Source organism: Eschrichtius robustus, chromosome 7 (assembly GCF_028021215.1).
Source record: "Eschrichtius robustus isolate mEscRob2 chromosome 7, mEscRob2.pri, whole genome shotgun sequence".
NCBI classification, from domain to species: Eukaryota; Metazoa; Chordata; class Mammalia; order Artiodactyla; family Eschrichtiidae; genus Eschrichtius; species Eschrichtius robustus.
This window is the reverse complement of record NC_090830.1, coordinates 138,007,508-138,025,669: the sequence shown is the minus strand read 5'-3', so window position 1 is coordinate 138,025,669 and position 18,162 is coordinate 138,007,508. Positions and strand designations below refer to the sequence as shown.

The 18,162-nt window shown below is 37.3% G+C and overlaps 1 protein-coding gene across 1 annotated transcript in view; it reads left to right on the top strand.

The window, feature by feature from the left end:
* The first annotated feature begins 312 nt into the window (after positions 1-312).
* Positions 313-18,162, top strand: part of TCERG1L (transcription elongation regulator 1 like) — a 195,311-nt gene continuing 177,461 nt past the window's right edge. The window contains exons 1-3 of the mRNA XM_068549107.1: positions 313-639; positions 2,659-2,805; positions 3,561-3,741. Of these exons, the coding sequence (XP_068405208.1) occupies positions 313-639; positions 2,659-2,805; positions 3,561-3,741 (655 nt within the window). The remainder of the gene's footprint in view (positions 640-2,658; positions 2,806-3,560; positions 3,742-18,162) is intronic.

The window sequence follows — 18,162 nt, the reverse complement described above, 5'->3', positions numbered from 1 at the left end:
CGCCCCGCGCCTCCGCCTGCTCCCGCCCCCTCCCCCGCCGCCGCGGGGGTCCCGGGGTGAGTGCTGGCGGGAGCCCGGTACCCGGGACGCTGCGAGCCGGGGCCGGGCCTGGGGGGCGGCGGCGGCGGCGCGGGCGGCAGCGCGAGCAGAGGAGGAGGAGGAGGGGCTCCCGGCGCGGGGCAGGGGCGGAGCGTGCGGCCGCGCAGCGGAACCAAGTGAGTTCGCTCCGGAGCCCGCGCCGCCGCCTGCCCGTGCCTCTGGCGCCCGCCGCCCCCGCCGCGCCCGCAGCCGCCGCCCGCGCGGGGATGTAGGATGCTGGTGGGCGCCAGGCTCCAGCGGCGGCGGCGGCAGCTGCAGCAGCCGCAGCAGCCTCGGCGGCGGCAGCCTCTCCTCTGGCCGATGAATGCAGACCCGCCGCCGCCGCCGCCGCCCTGGGTTTGGATGGTCCCCGGCTCGGCCGGGCTGCTCCGGCTGGGCGCCGGGGTCGCGCCCCCGCCGGGGCTGCTTGCCTCGGCCCAGCCCTCCGCCGCCCCGCTGCTCCCGGGGCTGCCCGGCTGGCTGCCGTTGCTGCCGCTGCCCTCTGCGCCAGACCACGCCGCCGCCGCAGCTGTGCACCACTACCCCTTGCTCAACGGGCAGGTAACGTGTCCCCCGGCCCCCGGCCCCGGGTTCGGGGTCGCCGGCTTCCCCCCTGGCCCCTGGGCGCGGCCCTCGCCCCGCTCCGGCGGCTCCGGCCCTGTGGCTTGCGCTCTTTCCTCCCGCGGTGGTCCTCGGCTCCCCAGCCCATCACGGCGCAGCCTGGCAGCCATGCCTCGGCAACAAAGTTCATGCTTCGACGTCCCGTTCTGCCTCAAGGCAGTTTTTGCAGTATGTCTTCCCGGTCTCTCAGCCGAGCAGTTTGGAGACCCGCACCCCAAGCCCAGAGTTGGGACCGCCTTGGCCACAACTTTCGCCCGGGCCGGGGTCGTTGTCCAGAGCGCGGTGCTTAAGTACCGCCTCCGGAGCCCGGCGTTTCTGCTGCGAACTGTGGCCGACTTACCGAATAGAAGTTAATACTTTTACAGTCTCTGCCAGGCTTGGAAAGCAAGCTGGGAATCAATAGCTATTTCTGATTCTGATCTAGTTTTTTTTTTCATTTGAAAATAGACTCAGGACAATGCTTAAGAAAATGCAAGCCAATGGAAGCTTGCAGGGAAATCCTGCCTTTAATACTGAGAAATGCTGCCGGTGATTTCCACTCCCACCCTAGGTCTGCCTGAGTCCACCAAATTACCTAGTGTCATATTGCACTTTAGAAGAGTTTGGCGTTTAAAACCTGGAATTAAAAAGAAAAAGTGACTGTGCCTTTGATTAATGGTGTAACAGAGCAAGGGAAGCTGGTTTTGGCAAGATCCATTGTTTGCTATCTAACTAGGCAGATGCATTTAAATCAGAGAATAACATGTATTTTATTCCAATGACTGTCCTAATTAGCATATTCAAACGAGTGGATGTTAGAATACACCACATAATTAATTTAATTCCAATATTATATTGTGAGCTTTTCTAAAAGATGTTGTTAACTCTTCCTAAACTGGTCTTTACACGTAATGATACATCACATATGTGGTACTGGATATGGTACTTTGATGTGTGATGCAGTTCATGTTGGGGTTTTTTTGAATAAGCGTTGGTAGCTTTTTTGATATTTCGAAGGGGTTGTCATATCCGAGTGCTACCACTAGAGGTATATGATGTCAAGGAACTACATTTTTTTTTTTTTTTTCTGTATAGAAAATGCATTTTTTTTTCTTGTGTAAATTTAAAACAAAAAATCTCCCCAAAACTTAGTATTAATCTTTAAAATATTTTGTGCTACCATATTGTCTGTTAAATAACTATTTAAACCAGAAGAACATTTTCACATAACAGGAAATTCAAAAATGCTTTTATGATTTTAAAACAAATACGTATTGAAGTATTCCATACCATTGAACAATGATCTTATTCTCCACTGATAAAGATTCAGTTAATTTAATTAGAGAGACTGTCTCCTAAATTGTCTGCCCCCTTTCAACGTTTGCTATTTTATTCTGTGCATTGGGATCTTCAGTTATGTGATAAGCTCATTTATGTTTTCTTTGCCTTGGAATCTATTTGCATTTGCGAACCTTGGGAAACTTTGATCTTAACCTCTTATTTTGAAAATATTACTTGTGCCTGTTTTTAAAATGATAAATATAATTAATATAAAATGTTATATGGAAAAGAATATCATAAAATATAGCTCTCTGCTTGCTTATAAAAAGAATTCAAGAATTATAAAAGGAATACCCAGCATTTCACCTTTCCATTGTGGTTTCTCATGTTCTCAGGGCAGAAATCCATTTCTTACCATGTTCTCATGGTTTTGTGCTTAGAAGTTCTTTCTTAATATTACAGAAAGCAGTGTTGTAAATGCATTGTGATGATTCAGATATGAAAATTTTTATAAATTTTTAGAATTTTGGAATATTTGTGGGGGTTTTTTTGGACTGGGAAAAAGGAGATTTTTCTCATAATCAAATACATGCATTTTAAAATTCCCTTTTAGAGCAGCTATCCCAGCATCTATTGGTACAAAGTAGAGTTGATTGATATAGGCTAATGAGCACACCCTTCTCTTTTCTTGGGTTTCAGTGGCTGTTTGGTGGTCATTCTCCATCGATTGGACTGTCCCCCTCTTCCACTGTGGAATTGGTGCCCATTTTCCCACATGTCTGCCCATCTTCTCTTCCACTTCCCATTGGGAAAAGTTGGATAGACAAAAGGATACCTAATTGTAAGGTAAAAATGCAGCTAGTCTGATTGGATAAATGGGCTATTAATTTTTAAGTTGTTGGGTACTTCCATAACAGAAATCACTGTGTATTTCTAGTTTCTAATTGCAGTAGATCAACCATCTAGGTCTGGAGAGAAATCTTTTCAGAATAAGATTGGTCTGTTCAAAAGCACCAGTAGATGGTGGTGGGGGGGGATTTTGTTTTAGCTTAAAATATTTGGATTTCATAGGATAATATAAAATTGCTACTTCTGAATCAGAATCTACTTTTTGAATTTTTCAGTTTTTAAATCCATAACTATTGTTCAGAATCTAGCCTTAAACCTTATATAACTCAAGTGTACATTTTAAAAGTAAGTTTTCCTTGGTATTATTGCTTTGAGTGTTCATCTTTCTGATGGTTTATCTTGGCTTTTGAATTCAGATATACTGGCTACACTTTGTTTACCTGAAAACCAATAGAAAGTAGTACAGTGACTTGTTCTACAACCCACTGCTTATCTCACTGGGGTGATTCTGTATCTGTTAACTGGCTGCTGGGATGAACTAACCAAGTCAATAGCTGAAGACCAGCCCAGGAGACTTGACTAGAAGGTGATTGGTATCAGAGACCCGTGGACCTTCAGGTTTTAAGATAGTGGCTTTATAGAATCTCCATGCATAGAATCTCCAATATTCAATGTAAGACAAGTATTTTACAGTCTTAAGCTTTTATTATGTGCATGGTCTTAAATGTTATGCTTGCTTTCTCTTTGGACAGATCTTTTTTAATAATGCCTTTGCTCTGGACTCAACATGGATATATCCTGAGGAATCAAGATTGTTCCATGGGCATGAGAAGCCTCAACTGTTGGCAAATCAAGTAGCCGTGTCTCTGTCCAGGCCAGCTCCTGCCTCTAGGCCTCTTCCCACAGTGGTGTTAGCACCTCAGCCCATCCCAGGTTGGTGCCCAAATAGCTGTAAAAATGTGTGGTTGTTTTTTGTTTGTTTGCTTGCTGTAGCTACAAAGTAGCTTTGGGTATGAAAACTATGTTTGCCACTTTAATGGAACAATTCTTTCAAATTCTTTCAGTAAAATATAATTTCTTTTTTCATGGGCATGATTCCTTTTCATAATGAAATTGAGTTTGGGGTAGATTATTCACTGTGTTTTTGGAGAATGGAATCTGTTTTAAGGCAAAGAGATGGCTGAGGGGATTTGTACAGAATCATATTTTTGGTGCTCTGTTTTTAGAATTGGACCAAATCTCCTGCTGATAGCTCTTAGTAGGAGCCCTAATTGATCAGGCAACTCATTTAAAAAATGTTCTTTATCGGGGGTGAGGTACATAGCTCCCTGGTCCGCAGGACACAGGCACCTTTAAGATTTTTATACGTTTCGCCTTCATGAATATGGGGTGATACTGGCGATGGTCTATAAATGTGTGCTGTTTGGAAGATGGATTTTGTTCTCTCTTTGGAGTCTCGTGACCTGAAAGAACATTTGTCCTGGAACAGACTCCCATGAAATAATCCCTGGTTGAAAGACGGTATAATAAACCTATATAGTAACAAGAGAATAAAATCATCTTATGAATTTTTTAATTGATTTTTAAAATCACCTTGATATATGATCATATTACAGAAGCAAATGTTGCTCATGCCTAAATTATCTTGCAATACCTTCCATTACGGAATATTTTATGACTGCAGAATTATATTATCTTCCTTGTAATTTCCTACCTACCAAGATTGTCCCAATATGTAGCTCTAAAATTTAGTAATAAGGACACGTATCTGTGCATAGTTCAGTGCTGGTTTAGGAGACATATTTATTTCCTTCTCTTTCTACCTTCTGTATTATAATTTGCTATGTGTCCTGTTTAGTAATAAGTCAGGAAGAACACTCAACTCTTGGGTTTTTTCATAGGCCTTAATGATTCTTGACTGAAACTTGCCTTCTGTCCTTGTAATCATCTATTACTGAGTTGTTAAAATCTGAATAAGCGTCATATATACATACGCTTATAAACATTCTACACTAAGATGATCACATATCCTTTTTAATTGAATGATGACAAAAGATGATCAGATAACATGTAATATATGGTATTCCAGGGCTTTAGACGTCTTTTTCAGTATATGAAAGGATAATATTCTACTTTCCTAATACACTGGCAATGCTGTCACCAAAATAATCAGTACATTTAGTTGAAAAAACAGTGAAATTAGTTTAACTGTTCCAACAAAAGCTTTGAGTGACCTTTCCTCCTGTCAGCTCACTCTTTAATATCATGTAGACATTTGCATTATACCTCTGTCCTCTTAGGAAACTCATAGCATGTGAACATGCTAACTACCAATTTTGTCGAAGAAGCTTATGGCAAATTATCATAGCTTTTATATCATATGGACATTTTTACTTGCCATTGTGTGGCACCTATTTCATACTTAAAGCATATTCATGTTAATTTTACCTTTTGACTTTTTGACTAAGCTTTTTTAAAGGACAAAATAAAATAATATTTCTTACTAACATGGTGGATCATAGATTAACTGTCTGCCCCATCTAACATTTGTCAAATTTCTGCTTTTATTCTTCCTTGGATTTTTTTTTTTTTTTTTTGGACTCATGAACCATAAGAATATAACACGCTTTACTTATCTTCTGGAGAATAATGTATCTGTGCTCAGAGGTATTTTACTAACAGTCAAATGCGTTTGTTCTGAGATGGGGTTTCTGAACTGTTTCATGAAAATTTTGATTTTTTGATACATTTCAGATTCTTAGAAATTACTATTCTAGAAACATGTATTAAATGACCGTTAGTCCAAAGAACACATTTAGGGTGTTGTTTACATGTTACTAACTGCTTAACTGAGAACCTGGAAGGGGGAGCAAGTAAAGGTGGAAGGTAGGGTCAGCTCCCAGTCAGTTAAAAGTTAAGATACATTGTTTCAATTTTAATGTAATTAATGAGAAAATATAGCCTCATTAAAACATTTTACATGTAAATTTTCAGATATGTTGTTAAAAGTTATTGTTATAATTGCTATTAAATCTTATTTCTTGCTATAAATTGATAAATTTAAATATTATATTGATTTACATTATATAAAGTTATGCATTTATAAATATAAATATTTATATACACTATATTAATATATAATGTATGAATATATTATATGATTGATATTTGAAGTTGACCCATCTTGTAAGTTGTTATATTCAGAAGCAAATTGCCTTAGAATCTTAGATATATTTTATTGATCCCCTTTCAGTTAATCAATGAAGCACTATAAGAACTCCAGGAGAACCAGGAGAGGGAGTCAGACTCACCTCATTTTATTTTTTAATTTAATTTAATTTTTTTTTTAGATTTTTTTAACATCTTTATTGGAGTATAATTGCTTTACAATGTTGTGTTAATTGCTGCTGTATAACAAAGTGAATCAGCTATATGCATACGTATATCACCATATCCCCTCCCTCTTGTGTCTCCCTCCCACCCTCCCCATCCCACCCCTCTAGGTGGTCACAAAGCACTGAGCTGATCTCCCTGTGCTATGCGGCTGCTTCCCACTAGCTATCTCTTTTACATTTGGTACTGTATATATGTCCATGCTACTCTCTCACTTAGTCCCAGCTTACCCTTCCCCCTTCCCTTGTCCTCAAGTCCATTCTCTACGTCTGCATCTTTATTCCTATCCTGCCCCTAGGTTCATCAGAACCATTTTTGGTTTTTTTTAGATTCCATATATATGTGTTAGCATACGGCATTTGTTTTTCTCTTTCTGACTTACTTCACTCTGTATGACAGACTCTAGGTCCATCCACCTCACTACAAATAACTCAATTTCATCTCTTTTTATGGCTGAGCAATATTCCATTGTATATATGTGCCACATCTTCTTTATCCATTCATCTGTCGATGGACACTTAGGTTGCTTCCATGTCCTGGCTATTGTAAATAGTGCTGCAATGAACATTGGGGTGCATGTGTCTTTTTGAATTATGGTTTTCTCAGGATATATGCCCAGTAGTGGGCTTGCTGGGTCGTATGGTAGTTCTATTTTTAGTTTTTTAAGGAACCTCCATACTGTTCTCCATAGTGACTGTATCAGTGTACATTCCCACCAACGGTGCAGGAGGGCTCCCTTCTCTCCGCACCCTCTCCAGCATTTGTTGTTTGTAGAGTTTTGATGACGGCCATTCTGACCGACTCGCCTCATGTTAAACAGGCTCTTTACATTCTCCTTTCTTGGATGGATAGTACATTTGTGTAATAATCGTTCTTGACAGTGGCATTACGTACCGTGAGCTCCAGTGATGTGACACTAGAAAGTGGTTTTGTTTCAATAAGCATGTGGTCTGTTGAACTGAGTTAGAAGGTGTGATGGGCAGGGACGTCGGGTGGGTGACCTCTGAGGCTTATGTGAATATTGCTCCCCTCCTGATCTGTGGTTGGTTAAGAAGTAACTGCACTGCAGCAGCGTCTCATATAACATTAGCACCACTTGAATGAATTTGGGTAACTCATCTAAAATTTGATAAATGTTTTGAAGGACTTTATTTTTGATATATACTAGACTCACTTATGTTGACGATAGAGGTAATGATTTGCCGTTATACTCAGACCTGAAGAAAGCCTGATGGCCACTTAGAAGCGTGAAGGTCAGTCGTGTTCCCACCTGCATTCATCAGAGGAGCTCCCTCCCCTGCAGGCGGTGCAGACGTGGGCTCCGCTAGGCGCCCTCACAGCTCATGTTCTCCTGGGGAAGTGCACTCTGTAGATCATTACCCAGCACTGCCGTCCTAGGGGCTCTCTGCAGACGTCCAAGGAGGGTCTCGGGAGGGTCATCAGGGAAGGTCTCCAGGGGATGATGTACCTGACACAGACCACAGAGATCAGCAGAACTTGACCAGGGCAGGAGAGGGAATGGAGGAGTAGAACATGTAAAGTCACAAACTCATGACAAATGTTTCATCAGGTGACGACAAGCAGCCAAGCAGCCTAAACCAAGGAGGAGAGTGGGTGGTGGGATGCGGCAGTGGTGGCCCAACTCAGGGCCACTTTGTGCAAGATGAATCCCATTATCCCACGGGACCTGTGTTGTAAGTCCTGGGCGCTCTCCAGAGTGTCCTGGGATGTTCCATCATTTTTCAACTTGGGAGCCATGGTTTCTTCAGGAAAGTGTAAATTTGTCCTCAGGAAGCAGAGCAGACAAAGAAGGGGCCGAGTCTTCTCACCGAAAAATAAATACAAGCGTCCAAAAATATGCAAAGTTACAACTGTACTGGAAACTAAAGTCTCCAGTGAATAATTTAGTGGCTTTTTAAGGAATTATCCCTAATTACAGTGTGAATGGGTTGAACTGAGAAATAAGCTGGGACTCATTCATTCCCAGTCCTCAGAGGTTGATGCAGGAAAGGCGAGAACTCATGAGGACACAGGCACCCCCTCCTCTTCAGGAGTCTCTGCACTTAGGACGAGACCCCATCACTTTGTCTCCAATCTCAACATCTCCCTTCTCCCATGCAGTGCTAAGTCCCTCTTTATCCCAGGGAGAAATGGGCTTGCATTGCTTCTAAGGATATGAGGTTTATCACAAGTAGAGGTGGGAGTAGGGCCAGCGTGGAAATCGTGCTTTTCAAAGCATCCCTGTTCTTCACTTCTAAAAATAAGAACTTCAGAGTCCTTCAAGCTATTAAGAAATACAAGTACTTAGATTCAGAGTATCAAGCAGGAGAATAATTTACTCAGCTTCTGTCCAGTAAGGACACGTGGCATTATAGTTTGCTGGAAACTGGAGATTTGTCTATATCACATTGCCTTTTGGCTGGAGATCAAAGAGCCTGATTCTACCCATATCTTGTTGGAAAAAAAATACTGGCTGTGCCATTCAAAGATGACTAGAGAGAGAGGGAGGGAAAGTGGAAGATGAGGTGGGACAACAGAAACTGTTCTGCTTCATGAAAGATTTGTTTACTCAAAAGATGCAGAAGAAAGACAAATCTGGGAAACAGCTTTTGCACAGGAGCTTGTAAGCATTTTGCATAAATCACCTTTCAGTTTACCTTAATATGAACAAAAGAGCTTTATAGAAAAGCAATAAAAGAAAAATCGAAAGTGAGCTGGCGCAGGCATGAAATCACGTGGCAAGACGGTTTGAACTGGATGATGGCAAACAACATAGACGGATTCTCAAGCATGTGTAGCTGTGGCAGTGAACAAAGGGATGATAATCATGAGAAGGTGACAGTGAGATAGAGAGCAAACAACACATCGATGTTGATTTGATCTCCTTGAAAAACAAATACAATGTGGCAGACATATTAAATGTGGCCATGCCATATACCTTGCTCACTGTATCCTAGTGGAGTTTACGAATGGGAGAGCCACTCCTTCCAGGAACACAGAAGTGGGCTCCGCTTCAGATCAATGTACAGCACTAGATGTGATCACCTAATGGGGAAAACTTTAGAGAATTAGGAGGAAAAACGTTTGTGATCAAAGTAATATATGCCCAACAAGAAAGGCATCCATATGCATAAGCAAGGAAAAGACCTTCTCAAACAACAAATGGATAGACTTTTTTCACGTCTAATGTTCTTACCTCAAGTTCTCCTTTGTCTCAAGTTAATGTTGCTGTCACTCTACATTTCTATTTTATCTTGCTTATCAGTGTTTACCTTGTCTTTTGTTTTAAGCTTAGGTCAGTCATTTAAAGGCACAGTCTCTTCTTTTGCCTTTTAAAAATGGAGTTTAGCGTACCTATATTTGAATTCCTATTTTTATATTTCTTCTGTCATATTATTATATCCTGTTTTTTATAGTGTTTTGTTACTTCTTTATTTTAGTCTGTTTTTATTCTTTTGCTGTGCCATGTATGTTTTGTTTGATTTTGTTTATTTTTGTTTTATAAGGTGATTTAGAATATGTTCATACTGATCCTATTTTCTCAAGCAATTACCAGTAAGATTTTTAAAGAAACAGATTTAAGCTTTATGTTTCCCTTAATTTTCAAATTATGACAATACTATCACTTTAGAATTCTTTTATAGACTATGAAAAATTCGGGAAAAACATATCATAAAATTTTTTTTTCTCTTCAGTTTCCTCCACTAATTGAGAAATGAATCAAAAGCAAGAGCTAAGAATGGGGAAGTCAGGTTTCAAACTATCTATAATCGTCAACAATTTTTGTCAATAACATAGAATATATGTAAACATTCATTAATTTGGTTACAGGAATGACTGAAAATTTCTAAGCAACTTTTTTCCCCCAAACTGAAGCTGAAAAGAATAATTATAATCTGAATACGTAACCTCAAATTATGTTGGTAAAATTGGGAAGAGGAGAATTGAGAAATCTGAGGATACAAATTATTTCAAAATCCCTCATATAGTTAAAAGAAGCTGAAACACTAGGAAACTCTCATGCTGGAAGCCCAGAAAACAAGGTTATTTAAGACTGACACAGGCCAAGACATCCTGCCCTATAGCCAGCCTTACAAATATGAGTAAAAGCAACAGCCATCTACCACTGGTGCAGGGACCGGGCATGGAGAGTGACCCTTTTCTGTGATGCAGGAATATGGGGATGGCTGAAAGTTAAGGGGGACACAAATATTAAGACTATCAGACACCCTAGAACTTACTCTAAGAAAAAGGCATCGTTAAAGGATTTTGAAGCCTCTAGGGCATGGTAGGAAACTGTGGCAACAAAATTCAAATCCAGGTCAACACCTGAATACATTGACACATCTCATTCAGCTTGACAGAAGAAAGGGTGTGCCCATTTCCAGGAGTAAATCCTAATTACCTCATTCTCTATTGTTCTAATCATGATGTCTGGCATTGAATAAAAAAGTTACAAGACACACAAAGCAAAAAATGATAAACCATTGTCAAGAGATAAAGTAAGCAACAGAACCAGATCCTAAGATGGCATATTTTGGAACTTTCAGACAGGGACTTTGAAATAACTATGATTAATATATTAATGAGTCTAATGGAAAAGGAGGGCAACATGCATGAAAAGATAGAGAATTTCATCAGAGATATGGAAAAGATAAGAAAGCCAAACTGAAATACTAGAAAAAATAAAACGTGGTGTCAGAAATGAGGAATTACTTTGGTGGACTCATGAGTAGATGTGATACAGCCAAGGAAAGTATGAATGAATTTAAAGTTAGGTCTACAGAAACTACTAAAATTGTAACACAAAGAGAAAACAGTGAAAAAATGGAGCATACTTTCCCAGAGCTATGAGATAATATCAAATGGTTTAACATACATATAATTGAAGTTTCAGGAGGAGAGAAAATGAGGGGGAAAAAAACATTTGAAGTCATAGTGACCAAAGGTAATAAATAATTAATAAAAGTTATCAAAACATGGATCCAAGAGACTTAGAAAACCCCAAGACTGAAAATGAGGCAAAACATATTCAAACTTCTGTTTCAAAGATTAAGAGAAAATCTTGAAGACAAACAGGGAAATAAAGGCACATTACAGAGATAGTAACAAAAATTTAAAATTGCAGGAGTTGTATTGTCAGAATCTATACAAACCCCAAAGCAACAAAGTGACATCTTTAAAAGACTGAACTAAAAATATCTCAGTCAAGAACTTTATATAAAGCAAAAACAATTATCAAAAACTAAGGTGAAATGAAGATTTTTCCCAAACTAAAACTGAAAAGAATTAATTGTCGGTAGACCTGCAGTTCAAGAAATTATGAAGAAGCTTATCAAGTAGAACTAATATAATAGAGAGGAACTTGAATCTGTACAAAGAAATAAAGAGTACATTAAGGTAAAATATATATTTTGCCTTGTTTTTAATTGCTCCAAAAGATAATTAACTGTATAAGGATAAGTAATGGTGAGTGATGTAGTATGTGCATATAGCATATGTGAAATCAAAACAATGTCAAGAATCACAAAGGATGGGAGGAAGGAATTGGAAGGATATAACTGCAAGGCTCTCATCATACATTAAGTGGTGTGATATTATTTGAAGGTGAACTCTAATTAATTAAAATACATATTGTAAAGCATATAGCAACCACTTAAGAATTAAAGAGTTATAACTAATAAAACAATAGATTAACAATAAACAATAAAATTGGAATCATAACAAATACTCAACCTAAATCAGTCAGAAAAAGAGAACAAAAGATCAAAGCACAGAAGAAGTAAATAATTTAAAAAATAATAACTACAATATGGTATATTTAAATAAAAAGGTGTAGAGTCACATACAGACTGAAAGTGAGAGGATGGAAAAAGGCTGTCCACACAAATGAAAATCAAAAGAAAGCTGAAGTAGCAATACTTTTTCAGACAAAATTGACTGTAAAATAAAAACTGTAGCAGGAGACAAAGAAGGACACTACAGAATGATCAAAGGATCAATCCAAGAAGAAGATATAACAATTTTAAATATACATGCACCCAATGTAGGAACACCTAAATATATAAGGCAAATGTTAACAGACATAAAAGGAGAAATCAACAGTAACACAATAATAGGGGGGGACTTTAACACCCACTTTCATCAATGGACAGATCATCCAGACAGAAAATCAATAAGGAAACACAGGCCTTAAAATGACACATTAGACCAGATAGACTTAATTTATATTTATAAAACATTCCATCTGAAAGCAGCAGAATAAACCTTCTTTTCAAGTTCACATGGAACATTCTCCAGGATAGATCACATGCTGGGTCACAAAGCAAGCCTTGGTAAATTTAAGAAAACTGAAATCATATCAAGTGTCTTCTCTGACCACAATGCTATGAGGCTAGAAATCAACTATAAGAGAAAAGACTGCAAAAAAATGCAAACACATGGAGGCTAAACAATATGCTACTGACAACCAATGGATCACTGAAAAAAAGAGAGAGGAAATCAAAAAATACCTAGAAACAAATGAAATTGAAAACATGATGATCCAAAACCTATGGGATGCAGCAAAAGCAATTCTAAAAGGGAAGTTTATAGCAATACAAGCTTACCTCAGGAACTAAGAAAAATATCAAATAAACAACCTAACCTTATGCCTAAAGCAACCAGAGAAAGAAGAACAAACAAAACCCAAAACTAATAAAAAAATAAATCATAAAGATTTATGATAAATCTTAAATTAAATAAATAAATCATAAATCAGAGCAGAAATAAATGAAACAGAGACTTAAAAAGCAGTAGAAAATATCAATGAAACTCAAAGCTTGTTCTTTGAAAAGGTAAACAAAATTGATAAACCTTTAGCCAGACTCATCATGAAAAAAAGGGAGAGGGCCCAAATCAATAAAATCAGAAATGAAAAAGGAGAAGTTACAACCAACAACCAACACTGCAGAAATACAAAGGATCATAAGAGACTACTATGAGCAACTATACACCAATAAAATGGACAACCTAGAAGAAACAGACAAATTCTTAGAAAGGTAGAATCTCCCAAGAGTGAATGAGGAAGGAATAGAAAATATGAACCGATCAATTACCAGTACCAAAATTGAATCAGTAATTTTAAAACTCCCAAAAAACAGAAGTCCAGGACCAGTTAACTTCACAGGTGAATTCTACTAAACATTTAGAGAAGAGTTAACACCTGTCCTTCTGAAACTATTCAAAAAAAATTGCAAAGGAAGGAATATTTCTGAACTCATTCTATGAGGCCACCATCATCCTGACACCAAAACCAGACAAAGATATCACAAAAAAAGACTATTACAGGCCAATATCACTGATGAACATAGATGCAAAAATCCTCAACAAAATACTAGCCCACTGACTCAAACAATACATTAACATTATTGACTGGAGACGTATTATCGCCACAGGCATTAGTTTCTGCAAAACTCCCGTGGTCAATAACGTGTTAAAGGATCATACACCATGATCAAATGGGATTTATCCCAGGGATGCAAGGATTTTTCAATATCTGCAAATCAATCAATGTGATACACCACATTAACGAATTAAACAATAAAAACCATATGTGATCGTCTCGGTAGATGCAGGAAAAGCTTTTGATAAAATTCAACATCCATTTATGATAAAAATTCTTCAGAAAGTCGGCATAGAGGGAACATACCTCAACATAATAAAGGCTATATATTACAAACCCACAGGTAACATTATACTCAATTGTGAAAAGCTGAAAGCATTTCCTATAAGATCAGGAACAAGACAAGGATGCCCACTCTTGCCACTTTTATTCAACATAGTTTTGGAAGTCCTAGCCACAGCAATCAGAGAAGAAAAAGAAATAAAAGGAATCCAAATTGGAAAAAGAAGAAGTAACACTGTCATTGTTTGCAGATACATAGAAAATCCTAAATATGCTACCAGAAAACTACTAGAGCTCATCAACAAATTTGGTAAAGTTGTTGGATACAAAATTCATATACAGAAATCTGTTGTATTTCTATATACTAACCATAAAATATCAGAAAGAGAAATTAAGGAAACAATCCCATTCACCTTTGCATCAAAAAGAATAAAATACTTAGAAATAAACCTACCTAAGGAGGCAAAAGACCTGTACTCCAAAAACTGTAAGATGCTGATGAAAGAAATTGAAGATGACACAAGCAGATGGAAAGCTATACCATGTTCTTGGATTAGAAGAATCAATATTGTTAAAATGACCATACTACTCAAGGAAATCTACAGATTCAGTACAATCCCTATCAAATTACCAGTGGCATTTTTCACAGAACTAGAACAAAAAAATTTTTAATTTGTATGGAAACACAAAGACCCTGAATAGCCAAAACAATCTTGAGAAAGAAGAATGGAGCTAGAGGAATCACGCTCCCTGACTTTATACTATTGATAAAAAGCTACAGTAATCAAAACAGTATGGTACTAGCACAAAAACAAACACATAGATCAATGGAACAGGGTAGAGAGCCCAGAAATAAACCCACACACTTATGGTCAATTAATCTATGACAAAGGATGCAAGAATATACAATGGAGAAAAGACAGTCTCTTCAATAAGTGGTGCTGGGAAAACCAGGCAGCTACGTGTAAAAGAATGAAATGAGAACATTCTTTAACACCATTTTCAAAAATAAATTCAAAATGGATTAAAGACCTAAATGTAAGACTGGATATCATAAAACTCCTAGAGGAAAACATAGGCAGAACACTCTTTGACATAAATTGCAGCAATATATTTTTGGACCATCTACTAGAGTAATGGAAGTAAAAACAAAATTAAACTAATGGGACCTAATTAAGCTTAAAAGCTTTTGCATAACAAAGGAAACCATAAATAAAACAAAAAGACAGCTTACAGACTAGGAGAAAATATTTGCTAACGATGCTACCAACAGATTAATTTTCAAAATATACAAACAGCTCATACAGCTTAATATCAAAAAACAAACAACCCAATAAAAAAATGGGCAAAAGATCTAAATAGACATTTCTCCAAAGAAGACATACAGATGGCCAACAGGCATATGAAAAGATGCTCAATATCACTAATTATTAGAGAAATGTATATCAAAACTACAGTGAGGTATCAGCTCATGCCAGTCAGAATGGCCATCATTAAAATGTCTACAAATAATAAATTCTGGAGAGGGTATGGAGCAAAAGGAACCCTCCTACACTGGTGGTGGAGATGTAAATTGGTGCAGCCACTATGGACAACAGTGTGGAGGGTCCTTAAAAAACTGGAAGTAGAGTTACTCTATGATCTTGCAATCCCACACTTGGGCATACGTCTGGAAAAAACTCTAATTCAAAAAGATACTTGCACCCCAATGTTCATAGCAGCACTATTTACAATAGCTAAGACATGGAAGCAACCTGAATGTCTATGGACAGAAGAATGGATAAAGAAGATGGGGTACATATATACAATGGAATGTTACTCCGTCATAAAAAAGAAAGAAATAATGACATTTACAGCAATGTGGATGGGCCTAGAGATTATCATATTAAGTAAGTCAGATGGAGAAAGACAAATAATATATGATTTCACTTATATTTGGAATCTAAAAAAAAGATACAAATGAACTTATTTACAAAACAGAAATAGACACACAGACTTAGAAAACAAACTTATGGTTACCAAAGATGATAGTGGGGATGGGGGGAGAGATAAATTAGGAGTTTGGGATTAACATATACACACTGCTATATATAAAATAAACAACAAGGATCTACTGTATAGCCCAGAGAACTATACTCAATATCTTGTAATAACCTATAATGGAAAAGAAGCTGAAAAAGAATATATACATATCTGTATAACTGAATCACTTTGCTGTACACTTGAAACTACCACAACATTGTAAATTAACTATATACTTCAATAAAAATAGAACTAAGCCAAAGTAAAGAAATAAACAAATATAAAGGTGTAAACTTTATAATTAAAAGGAAAGATTTTCATCCTTATATATATTATGTCCACAAGAAACTCATTTTTAATATGAAAACCTAGAGTAGATAAAAGTAAAAACATGGAAAAGATACAGCATGCAAATCAGAAGAAAACTGGAGTACTGTATTAATATTAGGTAAATTAGAATTTAGAACAAGAAGTATTGCAGGAATAAGAAGGGACACTCCATAACTAAAAATTCATAATTAAATACATACCAAGAAGGCATAACAGTTCTAAATGTGTGTGCATCTAGCAAAAGAACTTCAACATAAGTGAACAAAAACTAATCAAACTTAAAAAAGAAATGGACAAATCCATAATTATGTTTGGAAATTTCAACACATCTCCCAGAAATTAATAGAGCAAGAAGGCAGAATATCAATAAGGATTTACAGAATTTATACAATACTATCCAGTAACTTGATTAAATTGACATTTATAGAATACTCTACCTAACAATAATATAATACATATTTTTTTGTATATATGGAACATTCAGCAATACAGACCTTATTCTAAGCCACAAAAAAGTCAACAAATTTTAAATGATTAAAAATATACACAATTTGTTCTCTAGCCACAGTATAACTAAATTAGAAATCAATAACAGAAAAAATATCCAGAAAAATTGCCAAATATCTGGAAATTTAAAAAAATACTCCCAAATAACCCATGGGCCAAAAAGGAAGTGACAAAGAGAATTACAAAATATTTTGAATTGAATAAAAATGAAAATCAATATTAAAAATATTATCACAGAGCATAGCTCCAACAGTGTTCAGATGGAAACTTATAGCACTAAAATGCCTATATTAAAAAATAAATTTTCAAAAAATATTAGCAAACCAAATTCAACAGCACATTAAAGGGATCATACACCACGATCAAGTGGGATTTATCCCTATGATGAAAGGTTGGTTCAACATATCCAAATCAATAAATGTGATATAGCATATTAATAGAATGAAAGATAAAAATCACATGATCATGTCAATAGATGCAGAAAAAGAATTTGACAAAAATACAATATTCTTTTATGATAAAAAACCCAAAAACTTCAGCAAACTGGATATTCAAGGGCCATACCTCAATATTACACTGACAAAGGACATCTATGAAAGAACCATATCTAACATTGTATGTAACAGTGAGCACCTGATGTTTTCTCTCTAAGATGGAGAACCAGGCAAGGGTTTGTGCTTCCACCATTTCTTTGCAAAATTATACTTGAAGTCCTAACCAATGCAATAACACAAAAAGAAAAGAAAAAAAAAGAATGAAAAGCATACAGATTGGAAAGGAAGAAATAAAGCTGTCTCTACATGCAGACAAAATTGTTTCCATATCGACCATCTCAAAGAGTCTACCAGAAGCTGCTAGTACCAATAAGTGAATTTAGCAAGGTTGCAGGATGCAAGGTCAGTGTGAAAATTCAATTGTATCCCTGTATGACCAGTAATGAACAACTAGACATTAAGATAAATAGCAGTGTCACTAAAGCACTAAAACCAGAAAATATTTATGGATTAATCTAACAAAATATGAAACCTGAAAACTACAAAACATTGAGTGGAGAAATCAAAGACATTAATATATGGAGTGATATTTTGTATTAATGGGCTGGAAGACTCAATAATGTTAAGATGTCAGTGCTCTCCAAAGTAATCTATAAATTCTGTGTAATCCCAAACAAAATCCCAGTTTCACAGAAATTAACAAGCTAATTCTATAACTGATATGGAAAGCCAAAGGAAGTAGAATGGCCACAACAGTGTTGAAAATGAACAGCAAATGTGGAGGTCTCATATGGAACAGATTTGAATGCTTATGATAAAGCTAGAAGAATGAAGGCTTTGTGGAACTGGCAAAATCGGAGGAACAGAGATCAGTAGGACACGATCATAGACCCTTCAGAAATAGACACACACATACATGGTCAACTGTTTTTTTTACAAAGG